At 41.7% G+C, this 26,332-nt stretch overlaps 1 protein-coding gene across 1 annotated transcript in view; it reads left to right on the plus strand.

Annotated features, from left to right (window-relative positions):
- The window catches only part of LOC138967326 (exportin-2-like), a 64,788-nt gene extending 39,599 nt beyond the window's left edge, over window positions 1-25,189 (plus strand). The window contains exons 10-27 of the mRNA XM_070339859.1: window positions 1,028-1,157; window positions 2,363-2,428; window positions 3,163-3,272; window positions 6,612-6,704; window positions 7,550-7,634; window positions 7,989-8,050; window positions 8,844-8,977; window positions 10,877-10,980; window positions 15,970-16,067; window positions 16,493-16,643; window positions 17,322-17,521; window positions 18,935-19,032; window positions 19,579-19,664; window positions 20,215-20,296; window positions 20,737-20,880; window positions 21,958-22,055; window positions 22,619-22,752; window positions 23,159-25,189. Of these exons, the coding sequence (XP_070195960.1) occupies window positions 1,028-1,157; window positions 2,363-2,428; window positions 3,163-3,272; window positions 6,612-6,704; window positions 7,550-7,634; window positions 7,989-8,050; window positions 8,844-8,977; window positions 10,877-10,980; window positions 15,970-16,067; window positions 16,493-16,643; window positions 17,322-17,521; window positions 18,935-19,032; window positions 19,579-19,664; window positions 20,215-20,296; window positions 20,737-20,880; window positions 21,958-22,055; window positions 22,619-22,752; window positions 23,159-23,248 (1,965 nt within the window). The 3' untranslated portion in view covers window positions 23,249-25,189. The remainder of the gene's footprint in view (window positions 1-1,027; window positions 1,158-2,362; window positions 2,429-3,162; window positions 3,273-6,611; window positions 6,705-7,549; window positions 7,635-7,988; window positions 8,051-8,843; window positions 8,978-10,876; window positions 10,981-15,969; window positions 16,068-16,492; window positions 16,644-17,321; window positions 17,522-18,934; window positions 19,033-19,578; window positions 19,665-20,214; window positions 20,297-20,736; window positions 20,881-21,957; window positions 22,056-22,618; window positions 22,753-23,158) is intronic.
- The last annotated feature ends 1,143 nt before the right edge of the window (window positions 25,190-26,332 follow it).

The raw sequence follows: 26,332 nt of genomic DNA on the forward strand, positions 1-26,332 counted from the left end.
TAGACAATCAGAATGAACTTGAACGCACTGCACCGGCCGCTGATCGTTTAAAGTGACAAGCCAGTATAGTGCAGTAGCGTAGAGCGCTTAACAGAAATCCACACTTTTCTTTATTATTTTTCATTTTCTGAGCTTGTTTTTAATCCCAACATTATATATCTAGATGTTTTGGGGATAAGTAAATTGTTTGACGAAAATTTCAATTCATTTGATCGAAAAATGAGGGTGTGACACTGCCACCTCAACTTTCACAAAAAAATTACGTCATCAGAGACATTTATCGTAAAAATGCAAAAAAATGTCTGGGGATATGATTTGCACGAATTCTCAGGTAAAGTTTCATGAAGATCGGTCCCGTAGTTTTCTCTGAATCGCTCTACATACACACACACACACACACATACATACATACATACATACATACATACATACATACATACATACATACATACATACATACACCACCACCCTCGTCTAGATTCCGAAACTTGACAATGTAAAAAAGATAACATCATGCATGAGAAATATATATTACATCCCAACATGTTTTCGCCAATCCCCAGTTTTCATTTCTTTGAATTAAAAAAATTGCATGGGAAAGTCTCTGATGAGATGTGTCTTTCTAGCCGGACCCTAGTTTGCCTTTGTGCAAACTTAACAGCAGACAACAAAGGAAATTAGATAGGAAACTATTTTCAACAGATGGATGTGACGTCATTGAGTGATTCTGTCGAAAAAATTAAATAACATCTGGGGATATTATGAAGAAGAATTCACATGTTAAGTTTCAGGAACATCTGTCCAGTAGTTTTCTTGGCATTGCTCTTCACATGCACGTATGCACACACGTACGTACGCACACATTCACACACACCCCCCCCCCCCCCCCCCCTCTCTTGATGTCCAGTTCCCAGCAAAACATTCAGTCAAATATTAACAGAATGTGAAAATAGGGGGAAATAGATGTGTGTTAACATGATGTGCATTTCACTGGTATGATCGTAACCAATGTGCATTGTTATTTCAGCTGGTGAGCAACGCCATCCAGTTTCTAGCCTCAGTGGCGGAGCGTCCGGCATATCGGTCACTGTTTGAGGACCCAGCCACCCTGGCCAACATCTGTGAGAAAGTCATCGTACCCAACATTCAGCTCAGAGGTGGGTTTTCTTAGTGTTTGTTGTCAGTTGCTCTTACACATAGGTCACAGGTTGAACCAAAGCTGCAGGAGCTCTGTATGAATGCACATATTATATACAGGCATATGAAAAGAATGAATCTACTGATTTTGTTGTTGAAACAAAGATGAAATTGGAGTTTGCATTGAGTCTTGTTTTTGATATGCTGCTATGTATTTGATTTTGAAACAAAGAGAAGAGTGGAAGTTGCATATGATTTTGTGTTTTTTTTTATGATAGAAACATTCTGTATGCAGTCATATCCTCTTTTCTTCTTCTTCTTCTGCGTTCGTGGGCTGAAACTCCCACGTACACTCGGGTTTTTTGCACGAGTGGAATTTTACGTGTATGACCGTTTTTTACCCCACCATTTAGGCAGCCATACGCCGTTTTCGGAGGAAGCATGCTGGGTATTTTCGTGTTTCTATAACCCACCGAACTCTGACATGGATTACAGGATCTTTTTCGTGCGCACTTGGTCTTGTGCTTGCGTGTACACACGGGGGTGTTCGGACACCGACGAGAGTCTGCACACAAAGTTGACTCTGAGAAATAAATCTCTCGCCGAACGTAGGGACGAACTCACGCTGACAGCGGCCAACTGGATACAAATCCAGCGCGCTACCGACTGAGCTACATCCCCGCCCATCCACTTTTCTGAAAGACATACAATTTTGACGGAAGATAAACTGTTTTTCTTCCTCTATTTACACTAAATTTGAACTGCACAAAGTTTACCTGAAGACTTTTAGCAGAAAAGATTTTGAAACAAAGAGAAGAGTGGAAGTTGCTTATGATTTTTTTAAATTTTGTATATGCTGTGTGTTGTATTGTATAGGTGAGGTTTTGATTTCTATGACTGTACAACAGATTTAAATTCAAATGCTTCAGTTTTACAATGAGAATTTATTTACATAACCTCCATTGTGTTCATGTCTCCCTGTGCAAATATTTTGAAATCAAATCTTACCATTGTCTGGGTAAAGTTGGTGTGTTTTTCAATCAGGATTGAAATATCTCTTTGTACGTGTAATCCAAGAAGACAAACTCACATTACCAGGAATTATTAAGGTATTTATGTCCTGGTAGTACTTGAAAGAGAGATTGACATTTTGTATGGCTTTTTCATTGCCCATTTTGAACTGTGTGTGACATTGGATGCTTGTGTTGCACGTTTGATTGTTCAGCTGCTGATGAGGAGCTGTTTGAAGACAACCCAGAAGAATACATTCGTCGCGACATTGAGGGTTCAGGTTCGAAAAACATGAGATTTTCAAACACAAACTTTTCAAAAGAACAATAATGAACATGAGATTAACAATACACACATACACGCATGCACATATTCACTGAGGGAGGGGGGGGGGGGGGAGGGGGAGCGGGGGAGGGGGAACTGACTTCTAATGCTTGTACATTTTGACGGAAGATATACAGTTCTGCTTTATCTATTTACTTTTATTTGGATCTGCCAAAGATTTACTTGTGAGCAAATCAGGTCTTCAAAAGGAGGGAGTCTTAAAATGGGGGTATCAGACCTGGGAACCCATACGATTTCACCGTATTTTGTACGCATGATTGTCTAGAATACGATCAGTACGGTCAGTGGAAAATAATACGACGAGAAATATTCTTAGACTACTTACATGATTACAGTCATTGTCAGTAAACATTGAAAGAAGCTTTTGTTTTTAAATGTATTGGTAAACTTAATTAACGGTGCGACGGACGCGTGTGAAGCATGTTTGAATCATGGATGTTCAAATGCTGTGTGGAGTACGCTCATTTTTCTGAAAATACACCAAGTTAGTTTGAGAATACTCCAAGTGCAAAACAGGGGTTCCCAGGTCTGGGGTATATTTACACAGGTTATGAACAAAAAGTTTTAGAAAACGGGGTCTTATAAGAGAGGAGATCTTAAATTGGGGGGTCTTAAATGGCGGGTTCCATTGTGGTAGAGTGTGTCCATAACTGTAACGTTGCCTTCCAGATGTGGACACAAGGCGACGTGCGGCCTGTGACTTGGTCCAAGCCCTCAGCAAATCGTTTGAGGGACCCGTCATCCAGAATTTCTCTACATACATCCAGGGTCTCCTGCAAGTAAGTGCTCAGCCAATTTTAGTCCCAAATAACTCTGGTTTCTCTGATAGATCTTCTGTATTTGAGAGGATGTGAATTTGGAAATTACGTCTTGTGGGTGTTCTTTGTTGGAGGTGAATCTAGCATGGTGACTAGACATGAAAATTATTTGGTTACTCCCCCGATAGCGGCTTGTGGCTGCCTAAATTGCGGGGTAAAAATGGTCATGCACATAAAAACTCACTCGTACAAAAATCTTAAGTGTACGAGGGAGTCTGAGCCCATGAAAGCAGAAGAAGAAGAAGATTTGGCTACGGTTCCTGCATAAACTTAACCCAATGCGAACATGAGCACAGTGTATTGCTGAGCTAGAAAATATGTTGATCTCGGTCTTGTATATACACTGTCACTTCCGTTTTCCCTTCATTGTATTTGTAGCATGGTGGTACATGTAATTTTCCCTTGGCTCATAATGCTTCCCTGCTTTTCAAGCTGTTTGTTTGTTTGTTTGTTTGTTTGTTTGTTTAATTGTTTTTCATTACTCGCTGTTTGTTTTATGTGTGTGCTGTAAGAAAGGACCATAGGGACGTAACGGTATAATCCTTCTGTATTAAAGCTTTCCAGTTCCAGGGGTGGGATTTCTTCCGTCCTAGACGGATTTCCGTCCCAGGAAGAATTTGGCAACTTTTTTGTTTTGTTTTGTTTTCAAATATTTTTTTGAATTTTTTTGAATTTTTTAAAAATTTGTTGTTGTTGTTGTTGGTGTTAATCCCTTGCAGCTGTTGTTTACACTGGGTTTGTGTGACCCATGTGGTTGTGCCAGGTCAGCCACCTTTCACCATGTCCCAGACCGATCTCAATAAGGTTTTAGTGACATGTAGGGGGCAGCAATATCATGTCATTTTGGGGAATGTGGCATCTTAGTTGCTATCTATTTGAAAACTCGGTTGGTTACTTAAGTTTTACGTCCTCACAGGCTATTAGGGACATGAAGTGTTTATATGCTAAAATTGAAAACTTGGTTCACCCACATTTGTATACCCTTCTTGCAGGTATTCAGAGACCTTCAGTGGTGTGGGGTAGAGAAAACTTGCATTCCTGATCTATGAACCAGTGGTATTTAGCTTCTGATTAATTGAGTCCTTAAGAAAGTTAGCAAGTGAGACAAACTTAATTCAAACATATTTCTCTTTTAATTCAAGCATGATTCAACAATCATTTTAGAATAAAACTCCTGAAATGATGAATTGAAAAGCAGCATCTGTGTATAGCATTAGCAAGGGATATAACTCCGGGGGTTTCTGTTTTTGTATAAACCTTCTTTTTTAACCTGAGCAGTTAGCCGTTTTGAAGGTGTTCAATTGAAACACACTGACTTGAAACTTGTTTCTCATTTGGTGCAATGATAAAATCATAAGCTACAAGTACAAATGTGAAATACAAGGGAGGTGACTGATATTTCCTGTTTGCCTAACTTTTTGTTAGCATGGCGGTTTTCCTTTAATGCAGTAAACATTTTTTAAATCAAAGACAAAACTAGGTGATGAAATACCTTAAAGATTACAAGATTTTTTAATTTTGTGCAGCTCCAGTTTTAAGTTTTTGTTTAAGCAAGGAGAGGCTTCTAAAACTCTTCTTGAAATTTGTTTATCACTTGTTTTTGAAGACCCCCTAGCAAGAGTGATGCAACCTAACACCTTCAAGTATAGAGGTTTTTGATTTTGAGCATTCACCCCCCCCCCCCTCCCTCCAAAAAAAATGTGTGTGTGCTGTTTTCAGTTTTAAAGCCAGGAGAGGCTCAAATTGAAATAGCACCTCTTGAATTGCTAAAATTTATTTTCAGCTGGTTAGTTACAAATACCTTCAAGTTTACTAGATTTGTTAATTTTGTGCAGCTTCAATTTTAAGTTTTTGTTTAAGTGAGGAGAGGCTTCTAAAACCCTTCTTGAAATTTGTTTACCACTTGTTTTTGTAGACCCCCCAGCAAGAGTGATACAGCCAAACATCTTCAAGAATAGAGGTTTTTGATTTTGTGCATTCATCCCCACCCTCCCCCTATTTTTTTAATTTTTGTTTGTTTGCTGTTTTCAGTTTTGAAGCCAGGAGAGGCTCAAATAGCCCCTCTTGAATTGCTCAAATTCATTTTCAGCTGGTCAGTTACAAATACCTTCAAGTTTACAAGATTTATGTATACATCTCTAAAAAGCTTGTTTGTTCTAAGATTTAGCAGACCTGGGAACCCATACGATTTCGCCGTATTTTGTACGCATGATTGTCGAAAATACGATCAGTGGGAAAACAATACGATGAGAAAAATTCCTAGGCTACTTTTCTTTACAAGCCCATCCCGAAGCTGATCCAGTTTGTGACACATGATAACAGTTTTTGTCAGTAAACATTGAAAAAAGCATTTGTTTTAAAGGCACAGTGCAGCTGGCAGCCTTCGTTTTGCGGTTTTGTTGCAGCTGAGTGCATTTACAGTTCAAAAATCCCCCTATGGTAGTAAAACAAACCCAAAACTACCCAACAACGATATCTGTGAAGCTCGACAGTTTCTTGTTCACGCGAGTGCATAAATTAACCTAGTGATTACGTGGTGTTTGGTCGCAGTTCGATTCAACTGAGTGATTCCGGCCTCCATTTTGTCTGACATAGTTTGCTAGTGACGTGTCTTTTTGTGCATGATGTCGTGATCTACCTGATTTAAATTTAGATCCAAAAATAGGCCAAGACCAGCCGGGTCCGAGTATGAAAATAATTCGTAAAAAAATCGCAGTTCTTGACTCTTTGGGTGCAAGTCAATGAAACTTGGTAGTTTTTCTAACGGATAGCTGCCTGAGGTATGACTAAAAGCCCTAGGGGCTCCGTGCACCTGGATTTGACAAGTTCAGTATCTTTAAATGTATAGGTACACGTAATTAACGGTGTGGTGTGACAGACGCGTGTGAAGCATGTTTTAATCATGGATGTTCAAATGTTGTGTGGGGTACGCTCATGTTTCTGAAAATACACCAAGTTTACTTGAGAATACTCCAAGTTCAAAACGGGTGTTCCCAGGCCTGGAGTCAGGAGAGGCCACCTAAACCCTCCCTATAGTGCTAAAATTAATTTTCGGATGGGGGGCGCTGCCCCCCTAGACCCCCCAGCAAGTGCGCTGCCCCTGCGCCCCGCCGGAGCCTTAGCGGCCCCTGGACCCCGGCCTTCCAAAATGTTCAGTCCTGGCAACATTTTGGGCTCCCACCCATGCTGAGTTCCCTTGGGCTAGGAGCCATGCAGACATTACTGGATTTTATACAAGAAAGAATGGGTTCAGAGATATGATGCAATGTGTTCATTTTGTTCATCGTTTTTTTTCTTCAGGAGTTTGCGAAAGATCCTGAACGTAACTGGAAAAGTAAGGACTCGGCTCTCTACCTCGTCACGTCGCTGGCCTCCAAGGGAATGACACAGAAGGTATTTTTGCTTTCCTGTACATTGAATCGTTCGTTTTCCTGCAAGTTTTGCATGGACGTCTACTGTAACAGCTTCAGAGCAGTCTGTCTCCACCTCCCAAAGAAGCTATACTGTGTATAAGGCCAGATCTAACAGTTTCATGACGGACGCAATGGTCTAGTGGATAAAACAACGGCCTCCCAAGCGGAAGGTCATGGGCTTGAATCCTGGCTGTGCCTGATGGGTTAAGGGTGGAGATTTCTCTGATCTCCCAAGTCAACTTATGTGCAGACCTGCTAGTGCTTTATCTCCCTTTGTGCTTACATGCAAACTCAAGACCAAATCTAAAAGGAAAAGATCCTTTTATTCATGTCAGAGTTTGGTGGGTTGTAGAAGCATAAAAATACCAAGCATGCATCCCCCGAAATCGAGTTATGGCTGCCTATATGGCGGGGGTAATCATACAAAAATCCACTTGTGCAAAAACATGAATGATTGTGGGAGTTTCAAACTATAAATGCAGAAGAAGAATATCCTCTATGCAAGTCAAAGAAAAAGAGGAATTTTTTTTCATTTTCATGTACTAGATTGCCCCATTGCTGTGAAATTTGCGTTGCTTCCTCCCAGTGGAAAGCTAGCAGGAACAAGAGTTGCACTACCCGGGTGTGGTGTGTGTGTTTAGGTGTAATCAGCCACCTGCACTTATGGCAGAATGACCGAGGTCTGTTACGTGCTACTGTTCAACTTGGATACTGTGTATGAGTGTGCACATAGAGTTGACCCATGTCCAGCCCGGCCCGGATTCGAACCCATGATATTTTGATATTTGTTTTTATCATAGCATCATTTGTTTCATACGTACACAGCAAGGTGTGACACAGACCAGTGAGCTGGTGAACATTGTGGACTTCTACCAGGGACAAGTTCTTCCTGACCTGCAGTCCACTGAAAGTGAGTCTTTTATAGGGATACTATTGATATGACCCTTTTTGGGGAGAGTTTCTGGTGAATTTTACGAATTTGAAATAATCCACTGTATCTTAAATCTAGATGCACACGACACAATTTACTTGAAAACGCACCACAAGTAAATCAAAGTGAATGAATGCGCTTCAAGGCGCTGCTTCTCTCCACTGTTGGAAATGAAAAGTAGTCCAGAAGCGTCATTTAAGATTGTAGTGAGAGAAGTTGAAATGTTTTCGAACTGTCGTGGTCCATTTTCTTGTATTCATAAGAAAGCTTTCTTGGAGAAATGAAGCAACATTTTTTTCATTTTGATTTGAATCATTAATATTGTTGTTGCAGTTAACAAGCTACCCATTCTTAAAGCAGACGCCATTAAATACCTTATGGTTTTCCGAAGTCAGGTGAGTGAGAGCTATGAAGTATGGCTGTTTGTCTGTGTGATCAGAAATTGGGAAGTGTTTAAAGTGATTTGCCATGATATAAATGTTTTTCTTTTCTTAAAGAGGTTATGCGCGGTGTCGTTTACAGGGAAATGTACGCACCAACCAAAAATTCAAACGGACCCATTGGGGCACAGACACAGAACCACATAGGGACATTTTTTGGGGGTGTTTTTTTTTTTAAATATATTACTTGGGGCCCATCTACTTTTTGATATTTTGTTGTGTCTTTCGTTCTCGTTTTGTATTTGTTTTCGTTTTCGGTATTGACACAGATTGTGTTCGATAATTCAAACTAAGTTTTCCTTGTTTTTCTCCTTTTTTTTTCTCTCTTTTTTCTTCTTCTCTTTTTTCAAAAAATGTGTCGCATTGATCATATTCCGCCATGAAATTTCAGGCATGTTTATGTGAGCACTTATCATAAGTTTTAAACTTGTTGTGCTCCTTCTTAATGATGTTGTTATATTATCATGTGTCTGTTTACGAATAAAATACTGTTTAAACAAAAAAATAGGGACACACATACAGACACAAACATACAGACAGACTGCATACCCACAAACACTCCACACCCTATTTTATGTGCCAGGTATTTACACAATTTTCTGTGAAATATTAACTCAAACAAAAATCACCATGATTTAAAAAAAAAAATTTTGTTACAGCATTTTGAAACATTAGACTTTTTTGTGTCTCCAACTGCTGTTTAAATGTTCAAGTTTTTCTTGTATAGCCCATAAAATGACTGTTTCAGCTTCCCCGCGAGGCCCTGGTGTCCAGCCTTCCCCACCTGATGCGTTACCTGACTGCCGACAGTTACGTGGTGCACACCTACGCTGCTCACTCCATTGAGCGTCTCTTCATGGTCCGCACCGCTAACGTCGCAGCGTAAGATATATTTCACCTTTTCCACCTCCTTACGTCCTCCAAAAATCTGAGAAAATCAGGCCTTAAAAAGGAGGGAGTCTTAAAATGGGGTTATGACCAGACAATCTGAAAACATAACATCTTAAAAGGGGGAGAGTCTTAAAATGAGGTTATGACCAGACAATCTGAAAACATAACGCCTTAAAAAGGAGGGAGTCTTAAAATGGGGTTATGACCAGACAATCTGAAAACATAACATCTTAAAAGGGGGAGTCTTAAAATGAGGTTATGACCAGACAATCTGAAAACATAATGTCTTAAAAGGGGGAGAGTCTTAAAATGAGGTTATGACCAGACAATCTGAAAACATAACGTCTTAAAAAGGAGGGAGTCTGAAAATGAGGTTATGACCAGACAATCTGAAAACATAACGTCTTAAAAGGGGGAGAGTCTTAAAATGAGGTTATGACCAGACAATCTGAAAACATAACGTCTTAAAAAGGAGGGAGTCTGAAAATGAGGTTATGACCAGACAATCTGAAAACATAACGTCTTAAAAGGGGGAGAGTCTTAAAATGAGGTTATGACCAGACAATCTGAAAACATAACGTCTTAAAAAGGAGGGAGTCTTAAAATGGGGTTATGACCAGACAATCTGAAAACATAACGTCTTAAAAGGGGGAGAGTCTTAAAATGGGGTTATGACCAGACAATCTGAAAACATAACATCTTAAAAGGGGGAGAGTCTTAAACTTGGGGATCTTGAAGAGGGTTCTACAGTTGAACCTGTCTTGGTGTCCACCTCTCCACTAAGACTACGTTGAAAGATTCCCGACTGTTTATTTTTGCTAGGTTATTGACATTTCCATAGCAAACCACATGTCTGTAATGACCACTTTTGGTTGGAAAGTAATGATCCATTTTAGTGATTGAATATGACTGAGTTTTAGTCAGTCACATGGTTTAAAGAAGTGAAATTCAATGTTCAATTAATACAGTTTTTCTGTTATCAGTCTAAATATTTGGCTTTATTTATTTTATTATCTTCTAATTTGTATTGTGTCTGAAGTCGTTGTCGTTTGGTGTTCTCAACGCTATCTCTCTTTCTTTGCAATGAATTTCCGTACTCATAGCTTACTGGATATAAAGTGAAGAATGACTGAACGCAAGTTGGGTTGGCTGATATTTTGTTTTGACAATCTGGTTTATTGATGGGAAGGTTGGAGCATGGGCTATCTTAATACAGTAGAACCCCCCTTTTCAGATGTCCAAAGTTAAGACTCCCCCCAGTGGGCGGGGATGTAGCTCAGTTGGTAGCGCGCTGGATTTGTATCCAGTTGGCCACTGTCAGCGTGAGATCGTCCCCACGTTCGGCGAGAGATTTATTTCTCAGAGTCAACTTTGTGTGCAGACTCCTCGGTGTCCAAACACCCCCGTGTGTACACGCAAGTACAAGACCAAGTGCGCACGAAAGAGATCCTGTAATCCATGTCAGAGTTCAGTGGGTTATAGAAACACGAAAATACCCAGCATGCTTCCTCTGAAAACGGCGTCTGGCTGCCTAAATGGCGGGGTAAAAAACGGTCATACACGTAAAATTCCACTCGTGCAAAAAACACGAGTGTACGTGGGAGTTTCAGCCCACGAACGCAGAAGAAGAAGACTCCCCCCTTTAGAAGACCTTGCTTTTCCAGATGTTCTGTTCATAACCTCTGTAAATTTATCTCTATTTTAAGACTTCCTCCTTTTAAGACTTGATTTTGCAAAATGTTTGAAGGTCTTAAAAGGGGGGTACCACTGTATTTGTGTTTTTGTTGCTGTGGAGCAACTTTGTAAAGTTGCATAATTAATTTTGTAGTTAATTTGTTTTACTCCCAAACATACTGATTGGATTTATCTTTTTATTTTTATTTTCAACAGCTTCGCCATGGAGGATGTGAAACCGTACGCAGCAGATCTTCTAGGCAATATGTTTGGTGCCATGAACAGAGAGGTGTCTGCAGAGAATGAATACATCATGAAAGGTAGCTGTACGGTTTTCAACATCATGAATGACTATTTGAGTTTACCGTCCTCTCAGACCACTTGGTCCATGGTGAGGACAGATATTAGTCATTCGCCAAGGATATGGTGTGATATTTTGACTCGAACAAGCCCGCTTTTGTTGTCTTCTATGACACGCCAGCATTAGGCTTGTCTCGTCAAAGTATCAAGATATGAACATGATGAGGGGCGAGAGATGATGCATGCGTGTCTTCTTGAAAGCTTTGGATCTGTATTGACAGTATTGTGCACATATGTTGGAACACCTAGGAGAGTCTGCTGCGCATCATGTAAAATCGGAGTTAAATTACATATTCTTACTCCGAATCACATAAAGAGCATTGACGCAGTCTGAATAGCTAAGGTCTGAAAAGGCTACCCGTCTTAAAGTTTAAAAGGGAAGCAACCCAACCACAAAAAAGGTAAACACAGCTATGGCAATGACCATATACCCGGGGAGTTACCTCCCCTGCTGGGTATGTGACGTCACTTCCACTGCTGCACCACGTGGTATACTCATTCGACATCTTTCAGTTCTGACGAGAGGTCGTGTTTCCAAAGGCTCTGTGTGCGTTGTTGGAGTTTTCATAACACCCACCGACCACCTACCCGTCTGCTTATCTTCTACCTGGTAGTTGGTGAGCTCTTTCCATTTTATCTTGCTTTTCGTAAGAACTTTTGGCTTGTTATTGATAACTTTCCGTCCTTTTTGGACTTGTGAATTTTCGTCAGTAACTGTTGTTGTTGTGTTGGCCGCCATTTGCATTTTGGCCGGCATGGCGTATAACGCGAGTAGACGTGGCAAGGGCGATGTTAAGGGCAAGTTTAAGCCTAAATCATCTTCTTAAGGTTCTAAACCTGTGCTAGTTGTCCTTTTGGACAAAGAGAATAACACTGTCATGTCTGTTACCTTTCTCCCCCCGGGGATTTTGTGGTCGCGAGCGGTATTTCTACTGCTTGCGTCACTTCGGCGGCTTGCTCGTCCTCGTTAGACGGGCAAGCCTCTCTTGTTTCTTCTTTGTTGAGCTCCTTAGTTACAGAGATTCGCAACTTAGTGCGCGACGTTTTGAAGCGTGCTACTCCCGAGGAAACCCTTTTACATCCGCCGGCAGGGAGCGATGTCCGCTCTTTGACGTCTTTTTCCTTTCCTGTTGCGACGGCTTCCGGTGATACCGGAACTTCTACTACTGCTTCTGCTTCTGCAGGAAGCTTACAAGGTATGTCGAGCTTGTCCTCTGGCTCTCGTGAAGCCAACGGATGGTGTCTGTAGATACGGAGCTCACCTGGCACGGGTCACTCCCGTTTTCCTGCTCAGTTTCGTTCAATACCCATTCAGCGTGAGTTCGATTCTGAGCAAGGGCGGTTTCCTTCGGAAGTCGCGCTTCCGGGTTTTCCCGGAAGCGAAGGTCCTCCTTCCACTCCCATTCAGCGGCAGTGGTTGGAGTTGACCGTGGACTGGCCTCCGGGCAACAGGGCCCAGTCATCACGACCAGCGTTTCTACATCAAGGTGTGGCTTCGCCGGCCGTGTTTCCGGCTTAGACCGGATCCGCTTTCTCTCTTCCCGGTACTCCTTCTCGGATGTCCGTGGTTGAGAGTCAGCTTCCTGACTATGGCCAGTTGGGGCATTCTTCTCTTCACTATGGTGTTGGGTCGACACCCCTTCCTGTTCCGGCGGCTTCAAGCTTGTCGTCAGCGCTCCCGTCCCTGCCTTCCGGTATGGTTACGGGACATGACGGTTTTCGGTCTGACGGATTTCCGGTTTCGGCTTATCCTGACCGTCAGCTTGCCTCTGGTTCAGTTGACTTTGGTCAAGGTCATCCCGACTATTCTGACACGCAGTCAGTTGGCTGTTAGGGCAGTCTTCCTTTCACCATTCTGGCGTTGGGTCGGCTTCCCTTTCAGCGCCGGCGGCACTGTTCTGACCTCTCTTTGTCCTGTTGCGTGCATTGGCGCTTTCAGAGCACGGGCGGTAGCCGCTGGCGCTGCGCTTCCGGTTTACCGGAAGCATAGGTCCTCCTTGGTATTTACACTGTGTGTTCTTCCCTGGAGTTGACCGCTGACTGGCCTATGGGCGTTCGGGCTTCCGGCCCCAGTCATCGCAACCTTCGTTTCCGCATCATGGTGCGCTTTCGTCAGCTGGGTTTCCGGCTCAGTCCGGATTCGCTTTTCCTCTTACGGACACTCCTTCCGGATGTCGGTGAGCGAGGATGTGCATCCGCCCTATGGGCTGTTAGGGCAATCTTCCTTTCACCATACTGGTGTTGGGTCGGCTTCCCTTTCAGCGCCGGCGGCACTGTTTTGTTCTCTCCTTTGTCCCGTTGCGGGCATCGGCGTTTTCAGTACAGGGGCGGTAGCCGCTGGCGCTGCGCTTCCGGTTTACCGGAAGCATAAGTCCTCCTTTGTAATTACACTGTGTGTTCTTTCCTGGAGTTGACCGTTGTCTGGCCTACGGGCATTCAGGCTTTCAGCCTCGGCCGTGACAAGTAGTCTCTTCACTGGTTGGGTGTTGCGTCTACTGTCTAGTCAGTTCTGGTGGCTTCGGATTTTACCTCCTCTTTTTCTTACCCTCTTACGGGAGGGGTTGAGACAGGACGGTTTCCGGGTGGACGGGTTTCCGGTTTTCCGGTCATCCCGTTCAGTAGTTTTCCACTGGCAACTGTGACTTCGGCCGTGTCAGTTCTCTTGGCTATTCTGTTATACAGTTTTTAGCCAATGATCAGACATGTTCTGGATTTCCGTCTAAGCTCTTGGTTTCTCGCGAGGTCTCGACGGAGGTTACTTCCACATTTTATATGGAGGTACATCGGCTTCCTCTTTGGTTGCATTCAGCGATGTCGGACTTCCGTTCCGCGAAGGAGGAGTTTTTTTTTTTCCTACTTCCGGTTCAATAGTCACCTTCAATGTGGGTACCACCTTTCGCAGGTTTTTGGCTCGTCAATCTCCTACCTGAAGTGGTATCCACGGGTTCCGGTTCTGCTACTCGTTATTCACGGGTCAGTTCCGGAACACGCTCAGCCTTGGCTGTCTTCGGCTACACAGGCTTCGGTTTTGGTTTCTTCTTGTTATAAGAAGTTCTCTTCTCTGAAGCTGGGTCGGAACTTGCTGGTGTCTTTGCTCTTCCGCATACACCTTTCTGGTAATGCAGGAACTTAGAGGATTTTGGACGTCAGTTTTTGAAATTTGCCTCTTTTCAGTCGGAGATGATCGTCAGAGCGCTCTCGCGCTCTTTCCCGGGGTCACTGAACCTTTCACACTTAGCGTGTATCAGGACTCTGATGACATCTCCACTCTGTTAGTCAGCCCTGCTAGGGCGAACGAAGTGCAAAAAGGGGCTGTCCTCCCTTCACCTCATTTTACAGTCAGGTGTCGGAGGGACTCGTTTCTCTCGCATTCTCAGTTCTCTGAGCAGGCTAGGAGAGACACTTGGGCTTTGCTCGGGGTAGAGGGACCTACTTTTCGAACTTTGGTGTTTTTACCAGAAAAGAAAGGTAGAGTCAGTTGATTAGAGATCAGCAGATCACTGACTTCTCTCTACAAGGGTTAAAGCAGAGCTAGCCTCCTCATGGGAGGCATGCTCAGGCCTCGGGACGTTTTAAGCCGGAGGCCAATAGGCAGTCTCTGCCTGATTCTCGATTGTCGAGAAATAGATCTCTTTTGGGCAGGAAGGAGGACAGCCATAGCAGCAAGCCTCTCCCCACAAGGAAGTGCCCCCGATCACACACCCCCCCCTCCTCCGCCCTTCGCTTGGGCGATGGCGGGGGGGTCTCCTACTTGCAATTTTCATTGGATGGTCTCTGGACACAGCCAATAGTTGTGGGAGTGGTGAGGTCGGGCGACTCCCATCGATCTTATGTGTGCATATTTGCTTATGCTTGAGTCCGATCTTTTAACAGTGATCTCGGCCCATCAGCTCGAGCACCCGCTGAGGTCTCTTCTGGTCTGATCTAGCGCTGTTCTTTGGGTATACTGCTTCAGTCCTCAGTGAGTGTAACAGTAGTTCAGCCACGGGCTTCTGCAGTGGCACTTCCGGTTTTACCGGAGAGGTTGTTTCTTTCACAGACGCTTCATAGGTACGTCTGAGTTTTGGAACAACGGCTGACCTTAGGGCATCCAGGCTTTTTTAGCCTCGGCTGGTGCAACAGCCATTCCACCTGTTGGCGGTGATGGTTGTTGTTTTCCCTTTTCTTGTGGCTTCGGACTTAGACTTTCTTCCTTTATTCTCATCTTAAGCAGGAGATGAGATAGGAAGATTTCTGTTCGAGTGGGGTCTCCTGTCGTCAGGCTTCCCCGTCTTTTCTCACTTTTGGCCACAAGCTTCTGGACTTGGTCCTGGTTTGTCTTTCGCCGAGGCTGACTCTGTCTTTCTCTAGCGATCAGACTCGTTCTGGTGTTTCGTCCAAACTTAAGCTGCGCTTGAGTTGGCCTCGGAAGTAACATTCAGATTTTCCTGAGGGGGCATTGTCTTTGGCAATGTATGTTTGAGGAGTCATTCTTTGTGGCTTAATAACACCTCTCTCAGGTTTTTGGCTACTCCTCTCCTTTTGGGCAGAGGGTTAGCTAATGTTCCGGTTTTTCTTTGCTGTGGGCTTTTAGCCCAGCATCTGGTTTGACAGCCGAAGGTAACTCCCCGGGTATATAGTCATTGCCATAGCTGTGTTTACCTTTTTTGTGGTTGGGTTGCTTCCCTTTTAAACTTTAAGACGGGTAGCCTTTTCAGACCTTAGCTATTCAGACTGCGTCAATGCTCTTTATGTGATTCGGGTAAGTATATTAATGAAATGAAAATTTACTTAAAAATTTTCGAGTATAGTACCTCTTGATGCGTAAAATCATGTAAAATCAGTTTGGCAAGGAGGTAAAGAAACTAACACATTTTTATTCAGGAGGTGTGAACATGTACTGTATGAATCTTGACCTGTTTTTGTGTGTGGGGCGAAAGTCTTTTAGTCTGTTGACTTTGTGGTTTCAGCGGTGATGAGGACAATGTCACTGCTGCAGGAGAACATCCTTCCCATGATCCCACAGTTGTTGCAGGGACTGACGCAGAAACTGATGATGGTTAGCAAGGTGAGGGTCATCTCTTAAGTGTTTGTCATACAGTGACCACCCCTTTTAACAACCTCCAAAATCTGAGATGCATGCAACTGAAACCAAATACAACCATTGCAAACCAAATGCATGTAACTGTTTTCAGGTAAGTATAAACTGGAATCTTTTGGAATTTCAGTAATATGTGTACAGTTAAAACAAAGAAGTCTTAAAATGGGGGGGCTTATATTGGGGTGGGTCTTAAAAGGGAGGTGCCACTGTATTTGTTTAATGGAACAGTCCTTCCTGTGACTAGTGGTGGTAAATATGTATGATACCTCATAGTTGAAGTTCTGTTTTAAGCTGTGCAGAAAGAAATCCAGGACATTTCTGTTAATTTGAACTCTGCAGCTGACATTAACATGAGTTTGCCTTAAAATATTCTGATTTTGTTCTTCTTTCAGAATCCCAGCAAGCCTCACTTTAACCACTACCTGTTTGAGTCCATGTGCGTGGCGATACGCACAGCCACAAAGCACAACCCAGAGTCGGTGAAAGCATTTGAGGAGGCCTTGTTCGCTCCGTTCACGGACATTCTGCAGCAAGATGTCCAGGGTAAGTCACGCACACCTGGGGATGAATTTGTCGTACTTTTCTAAATTACAATAGGTTAAAACAATTATGACAACAGATTGTCGATGACTTGGTAAAGTTCCTGTGAAGGAAAACCTTGTTAGACGGTAATTATCTTTGTCTAGCTTGCCCCTAAGCAAGAATTGAACTGATGGGTCTGGGCAGGGACACATGAGACACAACCGGCAGGGGAGACTTCTCTCCTTAACAGTATACCGACAGAAATCTAGAGTTGGTGACCTTGTTTGCTCACTTAAAACAAGGGACGCTTTCTCAGTCTAACTCTGCTGAGTAAAGTAAGTCCTATAAGTTAAATTGAGGTTATGTATTTGAAAAAAATATGTCTAGATGAGCTGTCTTCACAGGTACATCCCAAAGCCATTCCAGTCTTCTGACATGTTGGCTCGCGTCTAACGCAACATAACGCTTAAACTCGATTAACTACGGTCATGTGTAAACAAGCATTCTAGTGACACCTTAAATGTCTTTAGATGTTATTAGATGAGAGCAGCTTGTGAATGTGTGTGTGTGTGTGTGTATGTATATGTATATTTATGTGTGAGCATGCGCACATTTGTCTAAAAATAAAAGGAGGCCGAAAAACACAAAAAATAGTATACATGAACAACCTTACGAATGTTCCTTTCCCCCTTTGTGCAGAGTTCATCCCCTACGTGTTCCAAATCCTGTCGCTGCTGATGGAGGTTCACGGAGACGGGGTGCCCGACACCTACATGGCGCTCTTCCCCCATCTCCTGGCCCCCGTCCTCTGGGAACGCCCCGGCAACATCCCGCCGCTCGTCCGCCTCATCCAGGGGTTCATCAGCCAGGGAGCCAATCAGATCGAAGCCGAGAAACTGGTGAGTGGACAAAAGAAATACAATGGACTCACCCTTTTGAGACCTACACAGATCTGAGAAAATCACGACTTAAAACGGAGGGTGTCTATAAAGTAGGGGTACAGTTATAGAGGTTGACGATCAGAAAATCCTTTTTGGGAGAGGGGGAGAGTAAAAGAAACAATATTTTTGCCCTGATCTGGTGTAAGAATTGATAGAAAGATAAAGTTGTTTGTTTGGGAAAGGGAGAGGTCAGGGTTTGGTCTGCTCTTTTTATATTTAGTCAAGTTTTGACTAAATATTTTAACATCGAGGGGGAATCGAAACGAGGGTCGTGGTGTATGTGCGTGTGTGTGTGTGTGTGTGTCTGTGTGTGTGTGTGTGTGTGTGTGTGTGTAGAGCGATTCAGACTAAACTACTGGACCGATCTTTATGAAATTTGACATGAGAGTTCTTGGGTATGAAATCCCCGAACGTTTTTTTCATTTTTTTGATAAATGTCTTTGATGACGTCATATCCGGCTTTTCGTGAAAGTTGAGGCGGCACTGTCACGCCCTCATTTTTCAACCAAATTGGTTGAAATTTTGGTCAAGTAATCTTCGACGAAGCCCGGACTTCGGTATTACATTTCAGCTTGGTGGCTTAAAAATTAATTAATGACTTTGGTCATTAAAAATCTGAAAATTGTAAAAAAAAATAAAAATTTATAAAACGATCCAAATTTACGTTTATCTTATTCTCCATCATTTGCTGATTCCAAAAACATATAAATATGTTATATTCGGATTAAAAACAAGCTCTGAAAATTAAATATATAAAAATTATTATCAAAATTAAATTGTCCAAATCAATTTAAAAACACTTTCATCTTATTCCTTGTCGGTTCCTGATTCCAAAAACATATAGATATGATATGTTTGGATTAAAAACACGCTCAGAAAGTTAAAACAAAGAGAGGTACAGAAAAGCGTGCTATCCTTCTTAGCGCAACTACTACCCCGCTCTTCTTGTCAATTTCACTGCCTTTGCCATGAGCGGTGGACTGACGATGCTACGAGTATACGGTCTTGCTGACAAAATGGCATTGCGTTCAGTTTCATTCTGTGAGTTCGACAGCTACTTGACTAAATATTGTATTTTCGCCTTACGCGACTTGTTTTCTTTTCTTTTCTTTTTGGAATGATTTCTGGCTGCAATGCTGGGTTTTGAAATATGAGTAATTAATTTCATGTTATGCATAATCAGTAGGAATTTCATTTTATGCATAATCAGTAGGTTATGAACTAGTAAAATTGTTTATACATGAAAAATGTTCTTGGTGAGTCTTTGTGACAATTGACCCACTGAAAGTGCTGATGAATAAAAACGTGTGCACATGATCATAGTTCTGCTTTGGAAGACTGTGCTGACATCAAAATGTTTGCTGTTTGCAGAACGGCCTGTTGGGAGTGTTCCAGAAGTTGTTGGCGTCCAAGACCCATGACCACGAGGGTTTCTACATTCTTAATGCCATCATTGAGTTTATGCCACAGTGAGAATTCTCTTTTTTTTTGTGAAGACTTTTAAAACGTTCTTATTGTCACAAGAGAAGGTTGTACATCTCTGGCGTAAAAGATTTTTGTTGTAAATGTATTTCCAGCTGGATCTCTTTTCAGTTTTCAGTAAAACTTGCTATCCTTATATCTTTCTTTTAGATTCATTGTTAGAAAGGAGATGCTAAGGATTGCTGACTGTAAGAATTTTTCACGGGGCAGGTCCGTAGCCGTCAGTAGCGTGCTGGCTTTGAAATCAGTTCATTGCTATCGGCATGAGTTTGAACTGGGGTTTCGGTCAGACATTAATTTCCCAGAGTCGACTTTGTGTGGACTCTCTCCAGCGCAATCACCTCCCCTTTTCCCTTCTCTTTCAATTTCTCTCTGAGAAGGAAGTGAAAAGGAGTGAAATAATGGGCAATGAAAGCTTAAATTCAAGGGACAGAACTCAATAAAACAGAAGAGTTATTATACTTCAGGGGTGTTTGCGCGGTGCAGAGTCCACACAAACTACACATAAAGGTCAATGTTTGTTTGTTTTGCAGGCCCCTGGTGCAGCAGTACTCAAAGCAGATCTTTATTCTGCTGTTCCAAAGACTGCAGAGCTCCAAGACCACCAAATACATCAAAAGTAAGTTTCCACTTATGCTTTCCTAAATGTGTGATTCCATGCAGAGCTTACTGATAGAGCACACTTGACCATATTACTCTTGTACGACTGTGCTTTTGTTGTAAGGATTTTTCTTCTAGGCTATATTTCTTGCAACATCCTTGGCTGTCTTTTTCTTCTTCTTGTCGTTGGCCTATGCTAAACTTGGAGTCCAGCTCTGGTAATGAAGCTGGTGGTATCCTTGGCTGTTGTTTTGCATGCTTAGGATGGCACATCTGCATTTCAGAATGAATGCCTCTTGAAGTATGTAGTTCAAGACAAAAACAAGGAAGCCTAAGAAGAAAGAAGATAGAGCTAGGATGATGTTGCAAGTAGAAATAATAGTAGTGAAGCCCCCGAAATCGGCGTATGGCTGCCTAAATGGCGGGGTAAAAACGGTCATGCACGTAAAAATCCACTTGTGCTAAAAACATGAGTGAACGTGGAAGTCTAAGCCCATGAACGAAGAAGAAGAAGAAGAATGGTAGTGAAGCTGTGGCGATTGATATTGAAATGTCTTTAATTGTTGCAGGTCTCTTGATTTTCTTCAGCTTGTTTGCCATCAAGTTTGGAGCACCATCTCTCATTGAAATGATTGATGGCATCCAGCCAAAGTGAGTGTCCTGTTTCAAGTAACAGCAATTGATGTATGTTTTTGTTAGGTCTGAAATGGGGGTTCGACTGTACTCCTTAATAGAGAGGACTTAAAGGTTTGTTTCATTTGTATGTGTTATGCTAGGAACAGGTTGGATCTCCAGAAATGTCTAGATGGCACTGTCCTGGTTGGATCAAGTTTGACTTGTTTATGAAACCTACAGAGTGCAGTGGTGACTGAGTTAATGTGGTGAGCTACAAGTCTAAAGAAATACTCGTACTTATGTTTCACACACCACATACGGTTTTCCAGTAGCAAATGACTGCAAAAGAATAAATGTACAAAACAGAAACGATGCCAAGTGGACTCGCACATTGGGTTTTGTTTTGTCCCCCCGAAACAGAAAAGATGGAAAATGGACTCGCACATTGTGATATTTATGTTTTTATTTTTTGTCAGAATGTTCGGCATGGTGCTGGAAAAACTCTTCGTCGCTGATCTGCAGAAGGTGTCGGGTCACACGGAACGCAAGATCTGCGCTGTGGGCGTTACCAAGATCTTGACGGAGGCTCCCATCATGCTGCAGGATTACGAGGCTCTCTGGTCAGTCTGGGTGTTTGTAGCCGACACAGGTGCATACAGTTGAACCCCCCTTTTAAGACCTCCAAACATCTGAGATAATCAGGTCTTAAAAAGGGGGTCATTTTACAAAGGTTTTGAACAGAAAGTCTGAAAAAACAAGGTCTTAAAAGGAAGGGAGTCTTACATTGGGGGGGTCTTAAAAGGGGGGTTCCACTGTACAAGCATGAACACACTCTCTTTCTTGTTGATCTGCTATGTGCAGCTCATACTACCCAATATTGACGGACTGTGTGACGATATCTTCTGCTATGGTCTGTTGAGACAGTGATATCAAAATCGAGACCGGAGGTCGAAACAGACCAATAGCAGAAGATATCATCACACAGTCAGTCAATGTTAGATATATTGCTAATTCTCTGGACATTTTGTATTTACTGTAAAGAAATTACAAAAGTATTTGTCTCAGTTTTGGCTGTTCCATATTCCTCCCTCTGATTATTATTTCTTTTTGTTCACGCTTTTCTTGTACTTTTCAATATTTCAAAATGTCTTTTCTTTCAAAAAGTCTTTAGTCACTTGCTCAACTAAATTCTGGGATAATTACATTTTCATATATTTTTGTTTGTTTTTAAATTTAGGTGTTTTTGTTTTTGAAGTGGGGAAGCAATAAAGAGGTCGTCGATATCAAAACTGATATCGACGGAAATGTCGTCGATATCACTTTTGCACTGAGCTCAATTTTTCCCAATTGACCAATGGAAATCCACGTAACATATGAAATAGCAATATTAGAACATGCATATGGGATTGATCTGACACAGACGAACACTGTCTCTCTTGTTTTAAATGTTAACAGATGATTTCTGAGCAATAGCAGTTCATGCACAGAATTGTGAAAGGTGTACATTAATAAAACTGGATGAATGTCTGTTGTTCAGGTATCACTTGCTGTCAGTAAGAAAATCAGTAGTGCTTTTCTTCTTTTTTTCTTTTTTTTAACAAAGACTGATGGGTAAAATAATTAATTTGCAATACTTCTGCACTATTGCATGTACATATTGGTGTTTTTTAACAGTTTGTGTTGACAATGTATTGCAGGCCTCGGCTGTTGCAAGCTCTAATCGGCCTGTTTGAGCTGCCGGAAGATGACTCGGTACCTGACGATGAACACTTTATTGAGATTGAAGACACTCCAGGTAAGAGAGTTGTGTGTTCTGTGTTTGTTGCTCATTGTGCCATTCTTGGAATTGTGAATGTGCACTTCAGTCATGCATGAAATAGAATGGTTTGGAACATTTAATTTTTGACAAAACGAAACATTCACAAGTAACAATAATAAAAATAATGATCAATCAATCAATCAATATGAAGCTTATATAGCGCGTATTCTGTGGGTACAGTTCTAAGCGCTTGTCGAAGAGTTGTCAACACAGGACTAACAAAGAAACTAACATCTACAGAATGACAGCTTATATAGCGCGAACCGCAGGGATCTGTGCTTGCCAAGCTGTATAGGTTAAGTAAGCACATAAACCCAGTGTTTTTTTTATAGTGGACAGACAAAGAAACAATTACCATGAGATGAATGAAACTGATCTGATAATAAATCTAAACAACAAGGTGACTGAGTGAAAAAAAAGTTGAAAAACAAAAGAAATGGGCACTCACCAACACTGAGAATGTTTTTTGTCCGATCTTTTGCAAGGCGGTGCGGTGAAAAAAAGGAAAAGCTGTTGACCTTTTTGTTTGCTGTTGACAGGTTACCAGACGGCATACTCTCAGCTGGCGTTTGCGGGGAAAAAGCATCGAGATCCACTGGGCTCTGACGTCCCTGACCCCAAGTTGAACCTGGCCAAATACCTGGGCAAACTGTCCTCTGGTCACCCTGGCAAGGTAAGACTGATGATCTATTTTATCGATTCTTTAAAATTCCGATGTGGACCGGTGTAAAGGGGGGTAAGTGGGGTGTAGTTACTTTGGTCCTTATTAGGTGCGGGGGGGGGGGGGGGGGGGGGGGGGAGGGGGATCTTAGAAGGGAGGGAGTCTTCTATCAGGTAGGGTAGTTGGGGAGGGGGATCGTAAGAAGGGAGGGAGTCTTCTATCCGGTGGGGGATCTTAAAGGGTAGGGAGTCTTCTATTGGGGGTTCCACTCCAATGGAACATGACGAAAGCAAGTCGTATAAGCATTTGCTTTTCTTCTAAAACCTGATTTTTATTTTTATTATTGGAGCCCTTAAAAGGGGGTTCCACCGTACTGCAATTTCCAGGGTTGACAGCAGTGTGTTTGTGTGTGTTTCAGCTACCTGTGCTGATCAACACAGGACTGGAGGAAGCACCCAGAAACTACCTGCAGCATTATATACAGGCTGCAAACGTCACCATCGCCTGAAGGGACGCCACTCTCTCACTCACAACAGTCTACAGTCTTTCACACACAGAGCTCTCAGGAGAGTTCACTAAGGAGGGTCAAATCACATCCGCAAACTCACAAGTGCAATCACACCACAAGCCTGCAGACTTTTAGCCGATCACAGATTGAAAGTGACTGCTTCAGTGGGCAGACATTTTGAGACGTAAACACACAAAGATGAAGTTCTTTGCATTCTGAATCTCTCACAGACTAGCTGATGCTTTCAGAGGAAAATGTCTGGATGATTTTCGTGCACCGAAGCTGCAGCATCATGTGTCGTGAAGATGAACCAGACAGTGCATCGGTCTGCTGCGATGCGGAAGAATCACTACGCATGCAGTCACGGACATGACAAGACAAAGACATAATTATCATGACGCACGATGCAGCATTTCGATGTCAAAAGATTCGTGGATGGACAAATTTCACTTCTTCAGTGCAAACCAGATTTGGCATTGACATGCAGACAACAGAAGTATATTCAAAATGAAATGGATTTCTGCTGTGCAAAATAATAGTGAGTAAGCTGTCCTAGTGCAAGTAGGAAGACAGTACATGTACTTCAAGACTTTGTTGTTTTGTTATTGGCGAAGATGTATTTCTTGCAGATCAGATTAAAATATTTGGTAAAGAATAAGACAAATAGAGTACATGAAATACACGAAGAAATAAATTACTTCTATTTGTGATGTTTATGAAATGCTCTTTATTAGCCTCATCTTACAGTTAAATACTTTTTTTTTGTTTTTTGGAGGGAATGAACGAAATGTGTAATTTGTTGCAGTTATCACAGCGCTGTTGAATATTTTTGTATAAATCTCGAGTGTCGATAATTACTGAATTTCGTGAGGTACAGTTGTTACTGTACTTAGACAAAGGTGCTTTCTGCAGAATTTTACTGGATAATTATTCTGTCATTGTCAATCAACAAGCATGCATAAGGGCTCCATAAACAAAAATCTGTGGAATTCTAGGTGTGTGGAAATATTTTGAAATTTGAAATCAAAATGGAGGAATATGATGGAAATCTGGATACATTGTCAAGTTTTTCATTTTTATGCGTCTCAGATTTTGGAGGAAAGTTGGAGCCCTGACACATGTGAAGTGTTCTTATATAATATGAAGGGTGAATGTTATCTCTTGTACGACTATGTGTTATTGAACTTTATTTGGAAATATGAAATGTTTTCTGCTTACTGTATCTAGAAGCCGAGGAAAAATGTCTGTGAAAATGAATTTGTAAATGTTTTGTAGGAGGTGCAGTCAAAGCGTTTAGAATGTTTTAGTTGAATTATGACTTGATGTAGCAGCTCTATGTCAAGGACTTAAGAGCGTATTAATGAGTTGTACATGAAAAGATATTTTTGAAGTTCCAGGGAAAGGTGAGATTTGTAGTGAAAAGATGTTATGAATACATCTTTAGGATGGAGAATATTCTGTATTCGTGCAAAGAATCCTTTGTGCCTAAAATGTATGGATTTTGTACAATTTCTGTCTCTGGGGAAACAAATTCCCTGTGTTGTCCAAGAGCTCCTGAAAATGTTGAATCCCAGCTGGGGATAGCAAAGTTACCTACCTTATTTTGTAACTTCAAGTCATGTGACCCACACAGGACAAAGCTGTTTTGGACATTTACCTTTGCTATTGGTACCCATTTGTCCCTTGAAGAATAGACAATATGTTAGGTGTTAAAAGCAGTGGCCAATACTGTTTTTATATATCTGGTGTTTTTGTGCTACTTTGAGGCAGCCCCATCTTTCAAGTAAAGGATTAATACATTGAAAACTTTCAATAAGAACAGTGGCTCAGTGTTTTCACCAACAGAGTATGGGTGAAGAATGCTAGCATGCATGGATATATATATATATATACCATGTTTTATTGCAAGTTGGATTGTGAAGTAAACTTGGGATTCTTTCAGTTTCATCTTCAGTTTGTTGTTTTGCTGTATGACTGCTCAATGTTATGTGTTGCTTGAGAAAATGAACTGCAGTATTTATCACAATTAGACAGATTGAAAGCATATTATTAGCTTCTCTAAGTTAGTGTCATTTTGTTAGTGTTGTTTGGAAGTGTTTCTGTTTACCAAGAGTCCAAGGACAAGCTAGTGATTGAGATCTGTTGCAACACACACACACAAAATCTTTCTTACAGATACACTCATCCTTCAGCTTATTTTCAACAAAAGACAAATATATGGACAGGAACATATTTTAATGTGACTTTTCTACATCTCAATCATTCATACAAATCTGCATCTTCATTTATACAGCAGAAACTCCAGTGAAGATGTTTTCAGGTCACACAGTCCATGCAAATCATCTCACCAGGGAATCTTTCCATTCACCTCCACACATACTTGCGCAGAATCATATGACAAAAGGATGACCTGCAACACAAAAAGAGACAAATTAACTCTGATGATAACAGAATAGGCTAATAAGAGATTCCAGGTATCAAATTAGGCCATAATATTGCTGGGCAAGCACAGAAACTTAGCAACAAACTTGTCCAACCTGACCAACATCTGTGAATCTCTTCTTTTTACCAAGAACAAAAAAAGCCATACAAAAAAAATCCCCCCGCGGGTTACGGGGAAGAATTTACCCGATGCTCCCCAGCATGTCGTAAGAGGCGACTAACGGATTCTGTTTCTCCTTTTACCCTTGTTAAGTGTTTCTTGTATAGAATATAGTCAATGTTTGTAAAGATTGTAGTCAAGCAGTATGTAAGAAATGTTTAGTCCTTTGTACTGAAAACTTGCATTCTCCCAGAAAGGTAATATATTGTACTACGTTGCAAGCCCCTGGAGCAATTTTTTGATTAGTGCTTTTGTGAACAAGAAACAATTAACAAGTGGCTCTATCCCATCTCCCCCCCTTTCCCCGTCGTGATATCACTTTCGTGGTTGAAAACGACGTTAAACACCAAATAAATAAGAAAGAAAGAATTAAAAAATAAAAAAACTCCTGGAATATTATTTTAACCTTTGCCGTGCTTCCTGGGTTCACCTGTACCCAGAGACACACTAACATCATTGTAACTCTGGAACCATTAAAGGTA

The sequence above is a fragment of the Littorina saxatilis genome, linkage group LG5 (genome assembly GCF_037325665.1).
Source record: "Littorina saxatilis isolate snail1 linkage group LG5, US_GU_Lsax_2.0, whole genome shotgun sequence".
NCBI lineage: Eukaryota > Metazoa > Mollusca > Gastropoda > Littorinimorpha > Littorinidae > Littorina > Littorina saxatilis.